A 23,210-nucleotide genomic window follows, 5' to 3' on the forward strand; every position below is an offset into this window, starting at 1 on the left:
TGCCTTCGTTTGTGCATAATTGCCAAGCCTTGCACAATGCGCGGGGGGAGCCTCTGTGTGTGTGTGTGTGTGTGTGTGTGTGTGTGTGTGTGTGTGTGTGTGTGTGTGTGTGTGTGTGTGTGTGTGTGTGTGTGTGTGTGTGTGTGTGTGTGTGTGTGTGTGTGTGTGTGAAATGAGTAATGTTTATTGTGAAAGCAGAGCTGTGAAACATGACATTACGGTTTTGCCTCTATAGACGTGTTGTTTCATCCAAGGCCACAACTTGTTTTTCTAATGTTTGTATTCAACTTATGTGGAGATTTTTTATTTGCATTTCACGTCACGGTTCACAGACACACAATTAGAGGGACGTGAGAAAAAAAAGAGGGGTGTTATAAATTCATATAACTATAATTTCCTGACGGATTTAGCTTATCCGTCATTACTCGTTCGCTTCAGACAACATCATTTCTCATTTTCACTCTCTCTCAATCACGGTCCGTTCATCTGGATGTAGGCGCTCAGTTCATTATCACTCCTGCGGTGAAACACAGTCACTGGTATCGTTTCCCTTTCACACAATCTGTCTCAGCTTTTTCGGCCTTTCTCCGAACGGATGTACTTCACTCTCTCATCTCTCTGTTTCTTAATGTCTGTCTCTCATCCCCTCCGTGCGTCTCTCTTTTTCTCAATATTAATTCAACGCCCCTCCTCGCTCCCCCCCCCACCACCACCACCCCATCTGTTTCTCTCTCAATTCTTCCTATAAATGTCATTAATTCAGCGCTGATAACCAGCTCCGTTCTTTTCAGCTCAGCCTGGTGCATATTATAATTATAATCATTACATTGTGCTGTACAATATTCAGGAGTCAAATCCCCCGGTGATATATCTCTCTTGAGTCTTTTGGAGCTCCTGTTCTTTGTGGCGTATTGTGCCCACAATAGCCTGTAGAGATTATGTCTGCTTGCGGCTAATACACCTGTGACTGGCATTAATTGATTCAACCCCCCCTCATTTTCTCCTGGAGTGGTCCGTCCAGGCATGTGAGTGAAATGCTGTTTAACACCAAATGCAATAACCTGCCCATTAGGACGAGTGAATTTAAATACGTACTATCTGTCAACGCTTTATAAGTTATACGTATCGTACTCAAGTGACGAGAGGAGGCTGATTTGTCGACATTCTTGTTTCTCTCCGTATTTCTATCAAATCTATATGCACCATATACTTTCATAGCTCTCCAGCTTTTGCCTTAGAGGTATTACAGCCTGTAGTGAGATGCATTGCTGGGTTTAAAGTGCAATTTAAGTCTCCTCCAATGATACCAAAGCCTTGTAAATTGGACTCAATGGGGAAGAGATCTTCAAACAAACCGTAGACACTGACGAGGCTTCACGTGAGCCTGAGGTATTCCAGCTGGGTCTCGGATTGTTTTCCGAGTTTGAAACAGTATTGTTCTCTGGCATAATTGTTTTATGATGCATATATTTCTTGACCAGGCCATCTGCGCCCAACCACTTTAATATCTGAAGCCGTCAGATGTGTTTCTGGAGGGAAAACTGCTTTTGATTTACGCCGTTTGATGGTGTTTGAATCTGGTAAACTTTCTTTGTCCCCTAACGTTTTAACTTGTGACTTTTCTTTTAAAGACATTCTGAGGTTTTCTCTTTGTTCCGTACAGTAAAGCACATAGACAGTAAAGTACTCATGTTTTGAGTTTGAGTATTTTGTTTTTGGACAAATGAATGTCCCCAGGGTTTACAATATACTCACAATCATTATGTCTTAATGGATTGATTGACGTATTATTTGTAACTGTAATGTAGGTGTTGTGCATTCACTGTATTATATGAACCCACCTGATTAAGTACAACTTTCACATATGATTATTTTCTCCTTTTTGTTCTTTAATCATGAGGATATATAAAAGGTTCCAAAGAAAAAAAATTCTAACAAATAACCAATAATTTGTATGACCGCTGACTCCATACTAATTAGCTATTTGTTGGCAGTGTGACCCCTTTAGAAGGACAAAGAACCTCCAGTTCATAAATATTCATGGTTGGCTTTACATAATATGAGCGAGACACACACGCTTGCATTTGGCACTCGTCGTGAAACCTTCTCGTCATTGCAAGTCATAATGTGGCAATAAAGAAGGTAATTTTGTGTGTGTGTGTGTGTGTGTGTGTGTGTGTGTGTGTGTGTGTGTGTGTGTGTGTGTGTGTGTGTGAGTGTGTGAGGTAAGAGTTCATGGTCATTACGTTTCCTGTGTTTTCTGTGCTTTTGTAATTAAAGCAGCAACAACAAAGTATTTTGGGCACAGCTACAGCATCAGAGGTTGTGCGTCACGGTTTTAGTGATAAGTGATTAAGTCCACGTTATCCTGAGAGTAAACCTTTTGTTCCTACCAAATTTGAAAAGGACTCCAAATAAAGGCACTTTGATCTTGTGTGTGTTGAGTTGTGCGTACACCGGTGACACCCACGTAGCCTTGTTCCTGGCTGTATCTACTTAACCTTGCTCGTTTTTGATAGCCGGCTAATGAGAAGTCAGGGCAGTGCAACAAGTCAGCCAGTATACCTTGGATGACTCTCCTGTCTGATTATATTGACAGTTCAGTGTGTGTGTGTGTGTGTGTGTGTGTGTGTGTGTGTGTGTGTGTGTGTGTGTGTGTGTGTGTGTGTGTGTGTGTTATAGAGAAAGAGTGAGAGAAATTCCAGTAATCCCAGTAGCTAAACTGGTAATCCCTTCAAGCTGCCCATTAGCCCCTTGACACACACACACACACACACACACACACACACACACACACACACACACACACACACAGGAACACGCAGTTCCTCCAGGGCAGTCACCCAGGTGACAGGCAGACTGTTCCTCAGGGAGGGATCACTATGATCAGCCACAGAGCTGGCCCACTGCCCCTGGAGGAGGTAATGGAGACACTGGCTGGCAATACATACAGATTAAAGGGAGGGAGACAAAGGCAGAGGGGGAGACGAGGAGGAAAACCTGAGAAAGGGAAGGTAAAAGGGAAGGTAGGGCCGACTGGGAGGACTGGAAGGGGAGACGGGGAAACAGGGAAAATTGTCTGTCGAAGGGACAAAGAATACAGAACAAGGATTAAGGGGACAAGGAAAAGTAATTGTCAATTTTCTGCTCATTAAACTGACCTCAGCATCGGTTGAGGTTATTTAGAGAACTTGAAGCTGTGGGATACTTTCCTTTCCACTATTGGGACAAGAACAGCAGATTTATTCTGTGAGTTGTTCATACAAACACTTTCCTCTGTGTATTCCTTGCTGCTGTTTCTAGCTGTGAAATGGCATCAGCTGATCTGTGCCGCGGTGTTTTTCCTTTGAGTTAGCATCCCCCAACCAAGGATTCATGGAATGGACTTTCTGAAAAACACGGTGCCTTTGTGGATATCATGTCTTTGTTCCTGAAATGCTTCTCTTCCTCCCTTGATGTGATGTGAGAATTAGTGTTTGAACTCCCATGGCCCTTGAAACTTGTATCTGTCGCAGGTTTAAAAAAAAAAAGCGCTCTTCGTTTTCTGCCAAACACACTTTTTATGTGGTAGAGAATGTGGCATTTGTTGAGACAACACCACCTTGCCTGAGTCTCCTCACCACCCACAATCCCTCTGGAGTTTAGTAGTGAACCGTGTGGGCAGGAGGAGACATGCTTCTCTCATTATATGGAGACAACCAAACAGGAAGCGCTACTGTTGTGAGTTATTTATTTTGAACGCCGCACCCGTCAGCGCTCCACACTGACGTGGGACAACAGTCTTTAGTGTGGCACATAACACAAACAGTGAGACACGGTAACAATGACTTATTCACGCTGTGAGCGCGCTGCTTCGGTTTTCATGCACCTCTTTGTCTCAACCCCCAGTTTTCAACAAAACGTAAGAGACTGTGTCCTCACTTGTTTTAGGTGCACAGCATGGATCATACACTTGTCTCCCAATTAGATACAATCATGATATTTGGCTAACGACTCTATATATATATATATATATATATATATATTCAGTATGTATTTGGTTTACTCGTTTAACACAAGATCACGAGGAAGGGTTAAACTATACATTTCTGGAGATGTGCATGATGAGAATGTGTATCAAACATCAGTCAGTCACACCTACTCAGCCAGAAAGTCACTGTTAGAGTAAAATCACCATTTAGCCTCTGTGTTAGTGTTCAGTTTCTTTATATCTCCGTAAACAAATACACAACATGCATAATTTTGATTTAATTGACAACTATGTCAACTTCCCTTAGTGCATATATTTAGTGCAGATACAGATATTTAGCGTTCTGTGGCCCTGCTTTATGTAATGATCATTGCTTATAATGAAAATGTTGCCCTTGACAGCCTGAAGAAAACAATAAAATCACAATATGTGTGTGACTTGTGGCAGAGCTGGGCCCTGTCCCTCAAAAAGGAGACAGGTGATGTACAATCTGTTCAGTATGCTTGTTCAGCCCGTGTTCGACTGTGGGATTGTGGGAAAACTATTAAATGGTATGATATTATAGTCTCGGTCAAATGTCTTCTTATTGGGAACAGTTTGTGCAGGCTGACTCTGTGTCCTGATGGGGATCCAAACTAGTTAAGCAGAGAGATTGATGCTTGCGAGGACGTAGAGCAAAAGGTCGTCTGCATATAGAGACACTTTGTTCTCTGCTCTCCTCTCAAATGCCGACAATATCTGCAGTGTTACAAAGAGCAACTGCCAGCGGTCCGGTAGCTCGTCGGAAGACGATTGGCTGTGACAGAACTTGACAGATTCCACAGCCTGGAGCAAAACTTTAAATAAAACCGTTTTTAGTATTAATCGTTGCATTGAGGGATGTATATTATTAATTTAATTCCTGCTATAAACAATGACCTCTACTCAAAATGTTTCAACCTATACAGACGTGCTGACTTGATTCTGTCAAATGCCTTGTTGGTTTCTGAGGATTCAATACACTGAGGGAGACAACGGTATATAAAACAGATGTAAGAACAAAAAGGGAGTGAGGGTTTCTAATGAAGCCTGTTATTCACGAAAGGACTTCTTCCAGTCCGTGTGCAAAAACCTTTGCTAAAATTGTCTGTTCAGTCGACCTGGAGAGTCATGCATACCTTGGGGGAGTAAGCCCATCTGATGGATTCAGACAGGACTGTTTGTAAAGAATTGTCCAGGTAATGGCTCTGACCCATTTTTTTGTTGTTGCAAAGACTGTTTTCACCTCAGTCAGGGTGCACTTCATTTATCCACCAAGTGCTGAACACATTTGAGTTTATTTTCACTCCCAGTCTTGATGATCATGTTAAGATTTGTATGTGTAGATATCTGCCCCAATAACACCTAACCCTGACATTTCACAGGATGAAACTGCTTTAACTGCATCCTAGTAAAACCTTTTAACTTCTACAGCAACATTTTATGTAGCAAATTGGTTAGTTTCTCACATACAAAGTTGATGTTTGAAGTTACATGTGGGAAACTAAACTAAACTCTTTGAATCTCCAGCCTGGAGGCGGATCGAGCGAAGGAGCACTGACATAAAGGCCCAGACACAGAGAGAGTAGCAACAATGTGTTTCTCTCTGCTCTGTTGCTCTCTCCATTATCCTTCAAGACAGAAATACAAGAATTCAATTAAAAGACCATGTACTGACCTTAACACACATGCACATGCGTGAACACACACAGTGCTGATGTATCAATTAATCACTGTCTGTCATCTGACCATTATAGCCTATGTATTCTCACTGGACCATGGGAATAATAAACCATGTGTGTATGTGCATCTTTATAAAATGTCATTCTTCTCTATAATGACCAGTGTTTTGCCCAGCATTTTTTAAATGTTAGCTCAAGCAGGCCCCATAATAGGTCTTTTTTTGTGTGGTGTGTGTGTGTGTGTGTGTGTGTGTGTGTGTGTGTGTGGGGGGCACCTGTGTGTGTGTGTGTGTGTCCGAGTCATTAGTATGCAGAACTGCGTGCAGCCCTTGTGTTATTAAACATTAAAACTAGATGACAGAATATGGCCTGAGCCCTGGAGCTAAAACTAACATTCTTGGACACACTCAGAGAAACACACACATTCAAACTGGCAACTTCAAGACACCCACACACGCAACTTTGAAAAAAAAAAGCTGAAGCTATTTTATATTTTAATATTAGAGCAGGACGAAGGATGTCATTTACTTTCACACAAAAGCAAATTAAAGTCACTGACTCCGGCCGGCTCATTGCTATTGATGTCATGATCTGAACAGGGACTGAAGAAATTTGCTGGCTTTGTGGATTGTGATTTGACCACAGTCTCATTTATTCAGTGGGCCACACTAAATAAAATAGGTACAGCTGATTATACCAATAAATATGGTACATGCAAATCTGCACAGATGGTTTTAAATGTTACTTTTATTCGGCTCTATAGCTCTTTTATAATTCTAATTATGAAAATCTCTCCCGACGTCAGGCCAATGAACAATAAAAATGAGGCCCCCCCAAAGAGCAATTTTAGGAATAGAACCTGTATTTTCAGTTTCACAACCTTAAATCTTGGATATCAAACCTAACAAAGCTCAAAAACCAAAAAATAAATAAAAAGCTTCGCACAGAATTACAGGATGTAGAAAGAAAGCTGTCCACATGCAGTACTTCCTGCGAACTGAACTTGAGAGCACTGCAAAGTACACTTAAATAGTGGAGCCCTGCCATTTCAGTTGCATTGAAAGCACAATAGCTTTTTATTCCAATACAACAAACTACAGATGATACAAGCGATTGTCTGCTTTCTTTCCTTTGTCCCTGCAGCAATCTGCCAGCTTTTTCAACATGCACCTCTCTGCCAAAACTGTAAAAAGATATCTATCTCACAGTGATGTTATAGCATTTGCGTGCTTGAGTGTATTCACACAAAAGGAAATGTCCTCCAACTGTGTGGCAACGATGGTCTGCTCCATTAAATCAAATAGAGTAGCTTCTGCCTAACTTAATGTGTAGCACACACCGGGCTGTAAAACGGTGTTTCACTGCCCCTGGCCGGATGCTTAAAGTCTGTGGTTGCACCTGGAACATCACAGCAATGGGAGACAAGTCAACGCACTGGGAGACTTAAAGACAACAGATTTATTTCAGGTGGTATTCAGTTGTAAAAAGGCAGTTTTTTTAAGATGACAGGACAAACTGCAAATATGCGATAGTTCACTTGGCCAAACAAGGAAAGAGACGTTTCAGAGCAGAGAGCTGCAGCTGGACTCGCTGCTCATCCCCTCCGCCCTGTGTTTTGTTTCCATATTGTATATTGAATCAAGCTTCTGGCAAACCGCCGAGCTCATTTGTAAAGAGTGCTTCCAGAAATGTCTTGATTTTTTTTAGCAAATTGATTGAAAGGCTCACAAGAGGTGATTTATTATATATGAAGAAACTGTATCTAGGGTACAGACGGATAAACCCACATCCCCTGACCCTCACCACCGCCTGAAGGCACAATTTTGTTTTCCAATTACATTTTTTGTGTTATTTTTCTTTTTTTCTAAACGACGTTGCAGCTTGCTGGAACTGTAACACTTTCTCTCAGTTTGTTTATTTATTTTTTGCATTATGATAATTGCATCCTTTTATTTGGCTCATTTTGTTTTATCCAGAGACTTCACACAAGGAACACAATGGTGTGGAGAATATGCCTGTGGTTTCTGTTATCTCTGTTTTGTTATTCTCTATTCGGATTTGTGTTTGCAATAAAAAAACAATTTCGCATAAACAGGAGAAATGGGCCAAAAGCCTCCAGGCAACAAGCCATGTTAGCATGCAGGCATGTACATCTGAGTGTTTGCCAACATTAGTGCGCTGAATGTGTGTGTAGGTTTAATACTCTTTGTGTGTGTGTGCGTGTGTCCACTGTTTGGCTCTGTGACACTTTATGTTGTGTAGTCGTCTGTTGCCTCTGACAAGTCAAAGAAGTAGTTAGTACCGCAGGCAAGGTTACAGACGGGTACAAGGTTGTTTGTTGCAGTAAAACATGATCGCTGACCTCCAGAAAACATCTTAATGTTATCGGTATTATCTGGAGCTGAGACGCGTTTCACTGAAAACCGACCGTTTTTACAGAGGTTCCCCTGCGAGCTAGATCTCCTGTTCACTGTAGCACAATTAAATGAATCACACCGCGCATTAATACATTATTGTTTGAGGGGGTAAACAAGATGTTTACACAAAAAACACAGTCGGGATTAAGAACAGGTGTATTCCATGCTGCCTTTATTCATTTACCTTGGAGCCAGTGACACGTGATAGTTAAACTGAATATTAACAGTCAGTCTGACCCAGGACAAGTAAGAAGTTCTATCCACAGCATTATACAGTACTTGTTTTATATATCCAAGTAAATAAAGTAAACTATTAGTACAGGAATTGTCAGGTAATGATTCTATCTACCCTCATGTGCTTCATAGTGAGCTTTGGTGAAACGATGCATCAGTTGGGTTTGATCAGAGCCTCACTTGGTCATGAGTTATGGAAAGGAAAGGGTCTAGATATCAGTGTTTTCTACATGTGTCAAATATTCAAGTTGATTATTTTTTCAGTTTGGTTGTTTGTGTCCAGGAAGGTATTGTTGGTCATCTGAGTTTTATCCGGCATTCTCCCACAGTCTAAAGACATGTGGGTTCGATTGAATGATTGACTATGAGTGTCAATGTGAGCATGAATGGTTGTTTGTCTCTGTGCGTTGTTCCTGTGATCGAGTGGCGACCTGTTTGCCCCGCCTCTCACCCAGTGTCAGCTGTGATTGGCTCCAGCCCCCCCTGGATAAACTGTATATAGACAATAGATGTATGGATGATTTATTCACACTGTAAAACCTAATTTACAATGTCATATCAGTTTTATTGGCATTTATTTCCCTGCTGTCAATTTACCATCATGGTTGGCAGCAGAATTAATCGTTTTAACAATTACATTTCTAATATAACTAAATAAATCTGCTTTTATATTTTCTTAATTACTTTTCTGTACCATTTATACATTGCTGTAGAATATGTGTCTGCTCTGATATGTTGAGTTAGTGTTTTATGTGTGTGTGTGTGTGTGTGTGTGTGTGTGTGTGTGTGTGTGTGTGTGTGTGTGTGTGTGTGTGTGTGTGTGTGTGTGTCTGTAGACATCCCTCATCATATTTCTTCTCCCACATTCTCCCTCCGCCTCTCATCGTCCTATCTCATCCTCTGTCCTCCTCGTCTTCCTCCATCCATATATCTCTCTAACGGCTGCCCCTTTAAGGCCCTGTCAGCCCTGACACCTCCCCTTTAAATGCCATGAGAGACGCATGCAATCTGTCTCGACCCATCTACAAAACACAGGTGTGTGCACTCGCCACATTTGCGTGCGCCCCACATTAATGTGTGTGTCCTTTCCCGTCCGTGTGTTCATGCGTTTGGCCCTTTCTGCATTATGCATGTCAGGTCTAACAGTAAGTGATGGCGTCGCCAGCAGCCTAAACAAGCTCTTTGCTCAGGGGGGCAGCACTTCCTATCTATCTAACTGCCTGAGAGAGAGAAGGACGGAGGGAGATAGAGGAGGGATGGGAGGGGGGAAAACAACATTTATCATTTAATAGTGAAAGCAACTATTCCTCTCTCAACAGTGGAAGGGTGCTGTTGTGTTAGAGGTCTTAGGAGGGAAACTGAGTCAGTTTAACATAAATAGGTCTGTTTTTAAAAAGTTAAAATCTGTTCTGGTTCCAACACAGTTAATCCAGGTACTGGCCTGTGTTTCAGCCAGTGTCCCAGTGGGTCTGTTGAATGCAGAATGCAGAATGTGCAAATATGTCAAAGTTAACGTTATTAGTGTATAGATATGTTAGCGCTGAATTATTTTAATCCGGATATACAGAGCATCGTAGGAGTGACAATTTATATATGTTTTTGTATGTGTTATATATAACTTGTATTATTCTATATCCTACATTACATCTAAAAATTACTCTTAAACTCACATCTTGACAATCTGGTAGATAAATTCAAATCAAAGACAGTCTATAGCAATGTGAAAGTGTCTTAATCGCCACCTGGTGGCTGGTCATGAATTATGCCTCCTCCATGTTAACATATGGACATGGACCAAACGAAAAAAAGGCAATGTCCATCTCAAATGGATTTTTGTCAAATGTGGTTTCTGTCGTTTTATGTAGTTCTTATCACACTGATGTTTGTTCAAGTGTTGATTTAGTTACTTGATGTGATATAAAGGGGGAGACACTGAGAAGTAGAGATGCGTCGTCTATGTCTATGGTTCAAATAAATAGACAGATTGACAAAAATATATTGTTACTATTGTCAGAGCTTTCATCCTAAACACACGTTCAAATACAGACGATTTCAAACGTTTGAAATCTGCATATAAAGCCGCCAGATCAAGCATTTTATTCCCCTCCACAATTATGGATTGGCTCCTTAATGTTCATCTGCTAATGTCCCTCTGAGTCTCTGCATGCTTGTCTTGGGACCTCTGGGGCTGACAGGGAGGTTAATCCACTATTCAACCCCAGTGTCTCTCCTCGGGGGTGCACACAGAGAGCAGCGGCGCTCTCCAAAGCTCTGGGACGAGAGCCCCCCCCCCCCCCCCTCCTACACCGCCTCCCTCCTCTGTGCATGATGCGCCACAAAAAGGGCTTATCGTCCCTGAACATCTCAGCAATGCTCAGACGGATTGGAAGGAATGGATGTTTGCACTGCTGGGTGCCAATAAGTGTGACAAAGACTGACACACACACACACACACACACACACACACACACATATATATACTGTGTGGTCTGGCACATGCATATGAGCCCTTCAGACGCACACTGCTGACATATGGCTGGATATAAGGAGGGACTGCACATGCTGGCTGGCGCACAGATTTCATATTTTATATACTCTCGGACAAACACGCGTGTTGGCGAGCATCCACCCAAACCAACAGACAAAACTCCCTACCACTACTGGATGCTATCTGCTGGAAGGAAATTGGTTTTCTCCCATTCTGACTTTCAGTCTGGTGTCGCTGTGAGTGTGCCCATGGGCATTCAAGCATTAAGTGTGTGCGTACGGGGGTTGACAAGGTTTACTCTTGGCCTTTTTTTGCGAACCAATCTGTGCGGGTTCGTCTTTTGTTCGTTTCCAGAGGTCATTGAATCAGAATGTTTGTTCTTTTATTCAGTGTCGTGGTTAAATACTTACCTTTTCTACCCCCCGGCAGATGTTTTATTCATTTTCAATTGTCAGGGTCTTACAGCGGCGACAGTGAACGAGTATTCAGTTACACTCGAATTCCCTCTTGCTGTCTTGTGGTCATATTGAGAGTTTTACTCGTCCTATCGTACATTTTAGAGACTTCAAGTCCAAACATCTCTTTTTTCGACTTCCACTCACTCTTTCTCCCCTCGCTCTCTCTCCTCCGGCCTGTGATGAATGGATCCAGTCAATGAGTGGGGTGTGAGGGTGACCTGGCAAAGGGGGGGGGTTTGTGCGATGTGTCTTTGTGTGTTTTTGGTCGTCCGTGCCTCAAAATGTACGTGTGTGTGACTAATGTAATGGATGGCATGCCACCGTGGTCAAGGACCCCACACTACACACACACACACACACATATGCACACGCACACGCACACGCACACACACACGCACACACACACACACACACACACACACACACACACACACACACACATTCAATTACACCAGCACACGGAAGCAGACAGGGTGGGCAGAGAATGAGTGATTTATAAGACACACCAGTGACTATTGACCACATGTACAGTAACCTGAAAAATGACTCTGTGTGTGTGTGTGTGTCTGTGTGTGTGTGTGTGTGTGTGTCACTCAGGCGAGTGTTGTTAATCAATCACTCACTAAAGACCCTGAACTTTGGACACAACTAGAGGAAATAAATCTACTGGACCTGACGTGTAAAAGAGGGAAGGGGAAGAAAATAAAGAGCAGAGGGAAGAAATACTGTTTTACTTGTTATATTTTTTGGATTCTGCTCAAGTTTAATTTTAATAGAATACTGTAAAATTAATAAGTGATTTCAATTTTTATTATCTTAACCTTCCCTTTGAATAAACACTTGTTGCATCTATCACACATGTTGTGCCTTCAAATTCGTAAAAAAACTAATGTTATGCCGACACAGCAGCAACACAGGCAAACACGGAATCAAGATGAAAACGCTGTCAGACAACCGTCCTCATTCAATCTGTACAAGTCAGAAGTTGTTCTTCAGATGAAACGTAAGACAGATACATGCACGACTTGAAGTCCCCCAACTCACTAACGCCCCCATGCCACCCCCACCAAGTCTGAAAGAATGAACTTGACGGATTCGGTATGTGTGCGTCCCTGTCCCTGTCCCTGTGTGTGTGTGTGTGTGTGTGTGTGTGTGTGTGTGTGTGTGTGTGTGTGTGTGTGTGTGTGTGTGTGTGTGTGTGTGTGTGTGTGTGTGTGTGTGTGTGTGTGTGCGCGTGTGTGTGTGTGGAAGACTTTGTCAGATGATCACATGAATATTAACAAGTAACTACATGATGAAACAACACTGAAATAAGAGAAAGTGATGTTCCAGAAATTAAGTAAATGCAGCGTTCAGACGACTAAATAACAATATTGGATTGTCCGGGGGGCTTTGATTGAACAGATTTTGTTTTGTTGGTAAATGGATCAAATATGGTAGATTTCATTCTGGAATAAATTACATTTTAACGGTGTGAAGTGCGTAGTGGCCCCGAAGCCCAGAGGTTCCCCACCACTGACCTTAATCTGACCCACTGGACCGTGAAGAGGATGGATTGGATTTTTGAAAGAAATTAATTTCTAAACAAGATATTATGAGGAGTCGTTCATAGACTTACATCATCATTGTTTATCTTTACTCTTTTGTCTTCATTTTGGACAATTCAAAAAAAACAAATATGAACAAACGGCAGGCGAGAAGGGAATCAAACCCAATATCAATTTATATTCACGACAAAGGGACATAATTCAGTCTGTAATGTGTGAACCGAGAGGGAAGTTGGGCTGAGAAAACAATGTGGGGGCATTTACTCGTTAGAGGGGTTTTATTGTTGTACACATGGAAGGCAACCTGCCGCATTGGGAAAGAGAGAAGGGTAGACAAAGAGTTAATGGCCATGAAAGTGACACAGTTCCCAGTCTCCCAATGGAAAGAATCAGGGAGCCAGAGAAGAAGAGAGCGAGGGAATCGAAGGAGAAAGATAGATGGAGGCACACGGTGAGAGACTGGAGGAAGAGGAGGTTCGGAGCATTTTGTTTTGTGCGGGTCAGACTGCTGGGTCAGTATCAATTCAATAAAATACACACAAACGAGGTGACATGCACACACACAACCACAGATGTACACGCTTTCTAACTCACAGAGACGTGCACCCAGTGGACTTTCTGTGCTTCAGTGGTTAGGGACTGGTAGCTACATATACTGACACTAACTGAGGGGAAATAAACTGCCTTTAACTAACTACTATGTGTGTTGTGAGGTTCTTTATACCGTATGCTATTTTATCCTAGAAGCATTCACAATGGCCTCGCCTGCAACAGATTTGATAGAAATGTTAAATGTGTCCGTCTTTTCATGACAGTCCGACACAACTCAGTTGAATTCAATTCCATTTCATTCACCGGCTGTGGCGCCAAATCCCAACATACATTATCTCAAGGCGCTTTACAGAGAAAGGTCGAGACCTTGCTCTATTACAGAGAGGCCCGACAGTTCCCACGACGAGCGAGCACTTGGCGACAGTTGAGAGGAACAAAATCCTCCCTTTTGATAGGATGAAACCTCCAGCAGAAGCCGACTCAGTGGCCATCTGCCTCCACTGTTTGGTTTGAAAGGAGATAAATGGGGGAGAGATGATAACCAGGGGAGAGGGGGAGAGTGAACAGAGAGACCAGAAGCAGTGGTGGAACTGCCGTATTCAAACACTGCCAGACTGGTTAGTGTAATGACAATAATGACAGCATTACTCATAGGTGTCGTGTGGTGGTAAATATTCACAGCAGCAATGATAACAGCACCAAGTAACAATCGGCATCATGACGATAATAACAGGAGTGTTGAGTTGGAGCGGTGGGTCTACATTCTGGTGCAGTGGAGTCAGAATGAGGACATGAGGTTAAGAGTCCAAACTAAGGACAGAGAAGACACAGTTATTGAGGACAGTGATATAAATGTATGGGGGAGAGAGAGGGAGTGAATAAGAGAGTACTCAGAGCACGATGGGAGTTTCCACACTAGTCTTAGCCTATAGCAGCCTTATCAAAAAGGAAAGTGAAAAAGGGCTGGTTGCACAGAAGAGGAACTGAAGGTGCTGCCTCCCATTCTACACTCAGAGACGCCAGCAACACAAGTCAACTTGCATTTTGAGAGTGAACGGATCTACTGGGATGACACAGTACTATGAATTCTGAACTTACAGTGGAGCGTGGTCATTTCGGCCTTTGTCCGTAAGGAGAAGGATTTTGAATTCTGTTTTCTTACAAAGAGCCACTCAAAAGGAGATAAGAAATATGATCTTTCTGTCAAGTTCCTATCATCACTCACCCTACGGCCATTTAGAAAACTTCCACTTCTCAACTTTAACTCTGTGAGGCTTTTCTCTGCGTTAGATAGTTGATAAACAGAAGTCCATTCTGGGAGTAACAGGACCCATTTCCCACTTCTTTTTTTTCGAGATTAGAAGTAAAACACGACAGGTAATCCAGGCCTTTTTGTCTTTAAGGTATTCCTGACGTGTGACCTGATGAGTTTCATCTGGGTTCATAGATAAATACTGCTGGGTGCCATCTGCATAGCAACGGTAATAGGTTGAGAAGTATCTGTCTCAGCTCTAAACCCTGTTGAACGCTATGACTCACTTTTCGTGTGCAACAGCGAAACACTGTTAACATGAAGACACTGCGATCCTTCAGATAAGTCCCAGTGATTAGTGGTAGACATGTAGATAAGTACTAGTGTGGTCCCTTAAATCCCAATAACATGTTCCGGTCTCGGTAATTGAATCTTGTTATTGATGGTATTAAATGCAGCATTAAGATCGAGGATAGAGACAAGTCCATTGTCTGAGGCATGAGAAGATTGTTAGTGACCTTCAAACAGCACTTTGATGCATTTAAATTATGGTTCAACGTCTTTGCAACATGCAGAAATTGAAATAATTAAATTGTTCGAGGATTTTAGAAACAGTGGGGAGGTTTGATATAAGGTAGGTCATTGGGTCGTTTGGGGAAATAGTGTTTCTTTTCTTTTTAAGTAGAGCTTTAATTACATCAACATTAAAATCCTGGGGTGCATAGCTTGTTAATAAAGATAAATTGATTAGATCTAATATACAAGTGGTAATTAAAGGTGAAATCCAACAGGAGAGTTTGGAATAGGGCTGGATTATTTAATTGAATTTTAAAGAGGTCCAGTTAGCGGCAATTTCCTCAAGCAGAGGTCCGTAACATTGTTCCCGGGTCGGTGGGGCGAGGTTAGGGACGCAGGAATTATTAATGATATGAAGACTAATCTTAAATAAATGCAACGTTATATATAAAATACATAAATTTTAGCTTTTGAAAAGGAGTTTTGCCTTTCTTCTGTTTTATTAAATCCATTTCAGTTAACAGTCTCAAACTATTTAACACAATATAACAATGGAACAGCATCCACAGCTCCTGTTGTCTTTCTTTCCCTCTCATATCCCACTCCCCACATCCCCAGCCTGTTTCTCAGACTATTGAAACAAAGTGGATTGTATTTTTTTTTACTCAGACGTTGGCAAGAGGAGAAGCGAGAAACAAATTGTCCAATGATGAAGTCAGCCAAAGTTTGTTTTCAGGACTCCCTTGTTACATCTTGGACAGCTATGTCCTTAAGTCCATCACACTTTGTGAGTGATTACACTGTGTGCCATACAATACAACATTGGTAAAACAAGACTTATAGTAAGTGGATTTGAACCATAATGTTCCTCATCCTCCCACAGCCATCTGACAATGCAACAGCGTTTGGCTGCTTCCCAGGATCTTTGCTGGGTTGGACGTCTGCAGACATCTCGCTGTTGCCGCTCTGTAGCAATAAGTCCATTCCTCTCTTACTTGGATTCCTCTTGTATAATTATTTTCTCTGACAGTTAACATTTTTCACACGTCAGTCTTCTTCAGCTCATCATCTGTGGCGGACGTAATTCTTGGCTCTTTGACAGGTTTTCTTCATGTTTGATTTCTGCAGGAAAGACATCAGGGGACGATAAGAACTTGTTTCCACTTGTGATGCGTTTATTTCCTCTTTTGCAGCAGAACATGTTACAGCAGCCTTTTGAAACTCGTGCAGTTTAAACTCAACACAAACTTTAATTGCTGATCAATTCAAACTTACATTTTTTAAGTACGATGTTATTTTTATTCAAGGCCTATAGGAAAAAAGCCTGCCATTCTACAACCAATTAATTAATCCAAGTATATTTGTATAAAACGGTTAGTTTAAGGTCTACAGTGAATCCCAAGCATACGTGACGGCAAATCTTTAGATCTCTATCTGATGAATCACTGATGTGATTAAATGAGACCTTTCACATCCTATATTATTTCGTCTGAAACAATTATTTCTGAACACGGCACTGTCTCACTCTGTGCCTTCCTATTTCTAATATTTCATTTTTACAGTTTAGATCATAAACCCTGTCTTTCCTTCTGTAATGGCGGAAATAATACTGAAAAATCATTTGTTTTTCCCCCGTTGGCAATAAAGAGACCATCAGATACAAGTAAAGGAGGAAACGAGAAGGAGAAAGAGAGAGAGAGAGAGATTGTCTGACAATCGCATTAGCCAGACTGCATGGCTGTTTTTTGGGATAAAATAAAGAGAATGGTGTGGCTTTATCTGTTTGTTAGTGTGTGTGTGTGCGCGTGTGTGAGAAAGTGTGTCACCCTTCTTCATGCTTGTGTGTTTGTGTGTTTAAGGCAAAAGAGAGAGAAAGTATTCTGCTGATATTAGCTACTTTGTCATTCACTTGCTAATGTGATTTTACTCTACACACCAAACACACACACACACACTCCCACAGGAATAGAAATGGAATGTCAGACACCCTCTGTTCCATCTGTCTTTCACTTTTAGTAAAATATTATGGTTTTACCTCATAAATCTCAAAACACATAAATCCCAAGATAAATTGTCGCACAGGAAATAAAAATTGCTGTGTGTATGTGTGTACGTGTGTGTGTGTGTGTGTGCATATGTGTTGAAAGTTTGTTTCGGTAAGAGTGAAGCATCACAAATAAGATTTTGAAAAGGCATGGGGAGAGGAAGTGAATGGTTCAAGGCTTATTTACATAACGTGATATTTGCTCTTTGTTATGCTCGCTGGTGTTTTGATCAAGAAGCTCCTTACGGAGCCATGAATGCAAACACTGCTTCAATAGGATCTTTCATTTGCATTGGTTTCACTGGTGAATACGTGTTGGAGCAACTCATCGCGTTGAGCTGGAGTGTTACAGAGATGTGTCAGGCTGCACACACACAATGGCAGATAATACAGCCAAGGGAAAGAGTAAGCAAATGTGTGGAGTTTATTTACAGAGGCAGAAGCACAAGCATGGGGCTAAAACATCTAAATATAAAATGAATACTGTAAAATAGTGGCATTCGTTATTAGCTGGCTTTAGTGGTTTGCCTTTTTTTCGTAATGGCTGCAAAAGTGACACAGAAATTACACTGCAATTAGCCATTTTTCCTCCCTGTCACAATAAAGTAACACAAAGCAATTTCTACAAAAGACGTACAATCATGCAGAAGCTGCATCACGCTGTTGTATAGTAACCACTGAATGATGTGTGAGTGAGAGAGCAGCGGCCTGTGTGGGCGAGGGAGCGGCGTGAGTTAGTGCCCGTGGAGACGAGGACGTCGCTGTAGAATTCTGGTAATCCATCCATTCAGCGTGATTGTGTGTGTGTCAGTTGATGGGTAGCTGTTAGCTACGTTTGTAATTAAACTACAAACGGCCACCAGATTGAAGTGCTAGAGTGGGGTGGACCCTGATTTGCATATATGTAGGAAATGCAAAATGCATGCAGTTTGATTTGTGGTCTGGGTAATGGAGACATACGCTTTTACTTAGGCTGTTTTACAGATGCCCGAGTACAATACCCTAAAGCACGGTGTGTCACAGTGGGTCACATTGGTATCTATGCATTAATGCTTCAGAGTTCATGCCACTTTAAAACTTATTAAACAGTGTTGCCCCTGCTGATATTGTTTTGAGTGTTTGGTACAACTGAACATATTTGAGTGTACACAGTGTGTGCTTAGTCTGTCCCTCTAGCATATTACACCCCCTCAAACTTTAAAATTACATAATCCAAAGGTTTGTCATGAAACAAAATCCCCTCGTCTCATTAAAATGTCTTAAATGAAAATCTAAACCTTCCTTCCCCGTTTCCTGACTGGGATTTATGAATATGCTAATGTTGGGCCACCCTCACAGCTCACCTGCAGGGGAGGAGCCTTTTCCTGAACCTTACTGAGCCCCTCCCACAAGTTGACAGGATTGGTTTATTAGTTTTGTGACATCACAAACCCTGGCTGCCGGAATACTTTTTCTTTGTTTTGTTCACTGCAGTTTTAAGGTGGAAATACACAGCCAGGGCACCTAATCTCGCTCATAATGTGTATTCTATAACATGAAAGAGAGAAAGGGAACATGTTTGGGTTAGGGTTGGATGATTTTCACCACAAACCTTGTATTTAACTATATTGTACTTAACCAGGAAACTGTGTTTTTCAATTGACCTCCAGAACAGCCAGATTGCATACATGTCATACACTGGTAATGCATAGCAATGTGTTACAATGCTTTATAGTTTACATCAGCACAGCTCCAAACTTGTGAACGTGCAGAAACCTGCTTCATGCTTCATTTCCCATCGAGGCTAAGCATGGTGACACACTCCATTACACACACATCTTGCTGGCATTCTTAATGTTATTGGCCTTAATATAGGAGGTATTGTATGCAAAGATAACTGATGGGAGGAAAAAATTAGGTCAGGAGGGTCAGTAAAATAATTCAAAGAAACTCAAATAGTTAATGGGTAAATGGAGAAAGTAGGAGGAGAGACAAAGATTAAAGCGGTGGAGATGAGAGGAGCCAATGACCAAATATAGGAAGGCAGCACTGGCAGAAATACAGATAAGATATAGATTAGGGACAGAGTGAGAGATTAAAGAGATGGTTGGGGGCTTTTAGGAAAGTGGCCACCATTTATACTTTGAGCGGAATTGGACTAGATGAGACAGAACAAAGAAAAAGGAGTAAATCAGATGGGGAACCAGACTGGAGATATGAGGACGAGCCAACTAAAGGAGACAGAGGAAAGTTAGACCGAAGGAAGGAAAATGTACAGTGAAGATTAAAGCACGGCCGGATGGGGTAAAGCACAGTTTGCATAAATAGGACGGTGAATAGACAGAACAAGTAGAGAGAGTAAAAGAGCAGGAACAAACTCAAGTTGACAACGGAGAGAAAAGTAGCAGTAGGTAAACAGGAGAGGGGCGATGCAATAGGTGCTGGGGTAAAAGGATGAAAAGATGATAAAGCAGGTCCACAGTGCAAAATAGAAGCCAAGTAGGAGGGAGAAGAAGAAGCTCAATAAATTAACATGTGGAGATGGATAGAAAGATGAGAGGATAGTTTGAGAGGAGAGATGGAAGTAACTGCACTGTGTGAATGCTTTCAAATATTTCCGAGGCACTTTATCATCACTCTGGACGTGTGGTGTGGTAAAATCTCACTTCTTAGGGCTCTTGAAAAGGTTGAGGCTGCAGGCAGAGACCATTTCCCTTTAAATAACATTAGGCAGCTAGAAATTACCTTTAACAAGTCACGAGTACGAATGTTGCGAGGAGAACGCTGAATTACAGCACAAGACATCCCTCAAGTGTCCTATTTGTACGATGAAAGACGAGGTGGGACGCACAATGAAAGGCAAAGACGAAAACACTTAGCAGAAAGGTACACACAGTTCTGATGAGCGATGGAAGGGTAGATCAGGAGCAGCTCTCACATCGGTTTCAGAGAGATAAATAAGACAACTCCCGTAATAATGAAAGTTACAATAGAGTTTGGGTTTACCCGGGTTGAAACGTATGAGGGAGAGGGAAGGATAAAAAGGTGGACGGATGCCAGACGAGCGAGGCGGTTGGAGGGTAAGACAAATGATGAAAGTGAACGTAGGAGGGAAAAGTATAATAAAGAAAGGACAATGATCAAAGATGGAGAATATTAAGAGAAATTAAGGGACACAGGTGAATAGGAATGATGCCAGGCGAAAAGAAAGGGTCACGAGGAAGGTAAAAACAGGTGATATGACTGCCAGGTAGAGAGGGTGACGGAGAGATGAAGAGGAAGACAGGAAGAAGGGAGATCTGGCCGGATTAATCCCACTGACGGAGAGGAAGTGTTTGATGGTGACGGTGGAAGTAGAGGGGAAGAAAAGAGGGAGCTGGAAGGCTTAATGTTGCAGGAAAGGACGGCACAGTACGGATTGACAGAGGAGGAAGAAAAGGAGGAGAGATGAAAGAGGAAGGGAGGGAAGGGAAGGGGAAGGAAGGAGGGAGGTGAAGTAAAAAAAGGAAGAGTGGTAGCTGCAGGAGAAGATAAGATGTGTCTCGGTGGCAGCAGGAAGGTTTGGCTCTTTTCCATTCCCTAAAAAAAAAAAAAAACTGGCCTTCCATCCCTCCCTCACTCCTCTTCCTTATTTGATTCAGGAGATCTAAAAGCTGACGCCACACCTGGGCTGCTGTGCGTCAGCAGAACAAGCCTCCTCTGTGTACTGCTTGACTCCTGTTTTATTGTTCACCTATCTGCACACAGATCCATTTCTGTATTACTGCTCGGCTGACCGTGGCTCTTTTTTTTTTTTTTTTTGTAGGTTCACTTTGATGTTGTTGCTTGATTTATTTAAAAGCCCCCATCAAGTACAGGGTTCTACTGCAGCCACTCTTTATATTTTCAAATAATGGGAAGTTCTTTAATGTGTGTGTGTGTGCTGCTTCACAGACTTTTCGCCAGGTCGGGATAAAAGCAAGCATGAGAAAAAGGGATTGTAATGAAATTGGCAATGTTAATGCTATTGTTACTGGCAACAGTAAGATAAAATACTGGAAGTCATAATGTGTATATGTGCAAAGAGCAGCAATTGCAGTTTCACACAAACAAACACATTTTGTATCGTGCATCAAAAGTAATATTTTTGTTTCACTGGTGTATTATTTTCAGTGTTTCACACATAATTAATGCACACAGCTATACAATGTGGCAATGAAGCAAAACAGCAAATTAGAGATCACTAATGTTATTATGAGAAGTGTAAAACAATATTGATTCATTATGAAACTGTGGAAGGACAAATTAGAATATGGCAGCTTGCTACAGTCTAGATAGCTAGTGGGAAACAAAGTGGGAAGCAAAAAAACAAATTGCAACTTGCATGACAAACGTTGTGTTGATGTAACCAAAATAAATAATGAAACGTATCGAAATAAGGTTACAAAGTGTTTTACAAATTTCATGGGAATAGAACTACACAGAGAGACACAATATTAAAAACAAACACCTGCTAGAATTAATAGACTTTCCTATTTAAAAAAAAAAATGGTTTGAGCAATGATATAAAAACAGACAAAGTCTTGATGGTAAGAGCCGAGTCACCCTCAGTTACCAGCCTTGACCAAGAAACTACTAACACTGTTGAGAGAGCTAAGATTACTGCTTGGGGCACAGGGAGTGAGTGGCTCTGTGATATAATTGGGTCCAGACTGTGATGAGCTTAAAAGTTATTAAAATTACTTTTAAATTTATGCTAAATTTAACCACCAGCCAATGAAGGGAGGCAATAATAGAAGATTACAGTTGTGAACAGTTTGAACTTCTTGACCAGTAATAAAGAGGTCACGATAAATAATATCTTTAATGTCCGAGATGCTTGTTCTTCTTTGTCCCCTATGAATGTGTCTGCACATCAATATGCTAATGTCTTTGTTTCTGTATCTGCACAGGCTGTAAGGCTCTTTTATGTAGTTAACAATGGGGGTGGGGTCAGGGGCTTTGTTGTCCTACACATTTATCGGCCTGGTAATTTGTTGATCATGTCAACTCGTTCCTCTTTGTGTTTCCGCAGGCTAACGGGCTTCCAGGTTCCTCCCCCGGTCACGAGCACGGGGAACGTGTTCTCGTTGAGGTTGACCAGTGACTTCGCTGTCTCCGCACATGGCTTCAAACTCAACTACGAAGGTCAGAAAGTGTCTCTGTGTGTTTGTACGAAGGGGCCGCGCCTCAGTGCCGACCTCTGCAGCTCAGGAAAGAGGGAACAATGTATCTCGGGAGCCTCTGCGACTGCTTACTAAATGTCAGGTGAAATTCCAAAGGTCACACGCGGCTGTGGGCACGAGCCACGCGAGAAAAAAAGGGGCAGTGAGACGACTAAAACGCAGCTTTCGTTCACCACTTGTTTTTGAATCCAGAACTAATTTAGCAGGATGGATTATTTGAATTACACAACCTGTGTTGAAATTAGCAAGACATATTGTATTAAAAAACACACAATGAACCATTAGCGCATGAGGCTTCTTTTGTTGCGGTGCAGATGTACCTGGTTTCTATTCAATCCAATTCCTTTATTGGGCCATTCAGATTTTATAAGTTTTCAAGGGGATCACCAAGGCAACATGTCTTTGACTCACTTCCTCTCAGCAAAAGGAAAAGACTCGCTCACAGATGACATTCATCCCCTTTCAGAGACGGAGGCTGTCAAATTGGGCACGACACATAACGAGAACATATTCCAAAGGCTCTACATTATAAATGTTTTGGGGCAGAAGCAAATAGTTTTTGTGTTGATTTTTGTGTCACAGTATCTCACTCTAGAAAATGTTGTGGTTCGTATAAAAGTGATTAAATTTGACAAAAATGTAACAGTTTGACTTATGAGCCTGCCAAACACAAACATTATAAACACACACCAACTGGGTAATTTTGGGAGAACAATACAATATATATTTGTTTTTTAAGCTTTTCTAACAAAGACAAATGTAGAGATTAGTTCCAGAGGGAACGTGGTCCACTCCAGTGGGAGCCGACGCCTCCTTATTCACCGTCTTCCTTTAGGGCCCGAGTAAACA

General features: G+C 41.7%; 1 protein-coding gene across 6 annotated transcripts in view; it reads left to right on the forward strand.

Moving 5' to 3' along the window:
- Positions 1 to 23,210, forward strand: part of csmd3b (CUB and Sushi multiple domains 3b) — a 319,867-nt gene that overhangs the window by 81,523 nt on the left and 215,134 nt on the right. For all 6 annotated transcript variants that reach the window (XM_034599800.1, XM_034599798.1, XM_034599797.1 and 3 more), the window contains exon 4: positions 22,211 to 22,323. In XM_034599800.1, coding sequence (XP_034455691.1) covers positions 22,211 to 22,323 — 113 coding nt within the window. The remainder of the gene's footprint in view (positions 1 to 22,210; positions 22,324 to 23,210) is intronic.

Source organism: Hippoglossus hippoglossus, chromosome 11 (assembly GCF_009819705.1).
Source record: "Hippoglossus hippoglossus isolate fHipHip1 chromosome 11, fHipHip1.pri, whole genome shotgun sequence".
Taxonomy (NCBI): Eukaryota; Metazoa; Chordata; class Actinopteri; order Pleuronectiformes; family Pleuronectidae; genus Hippoglossus; species Hippoglossus hippoglossus.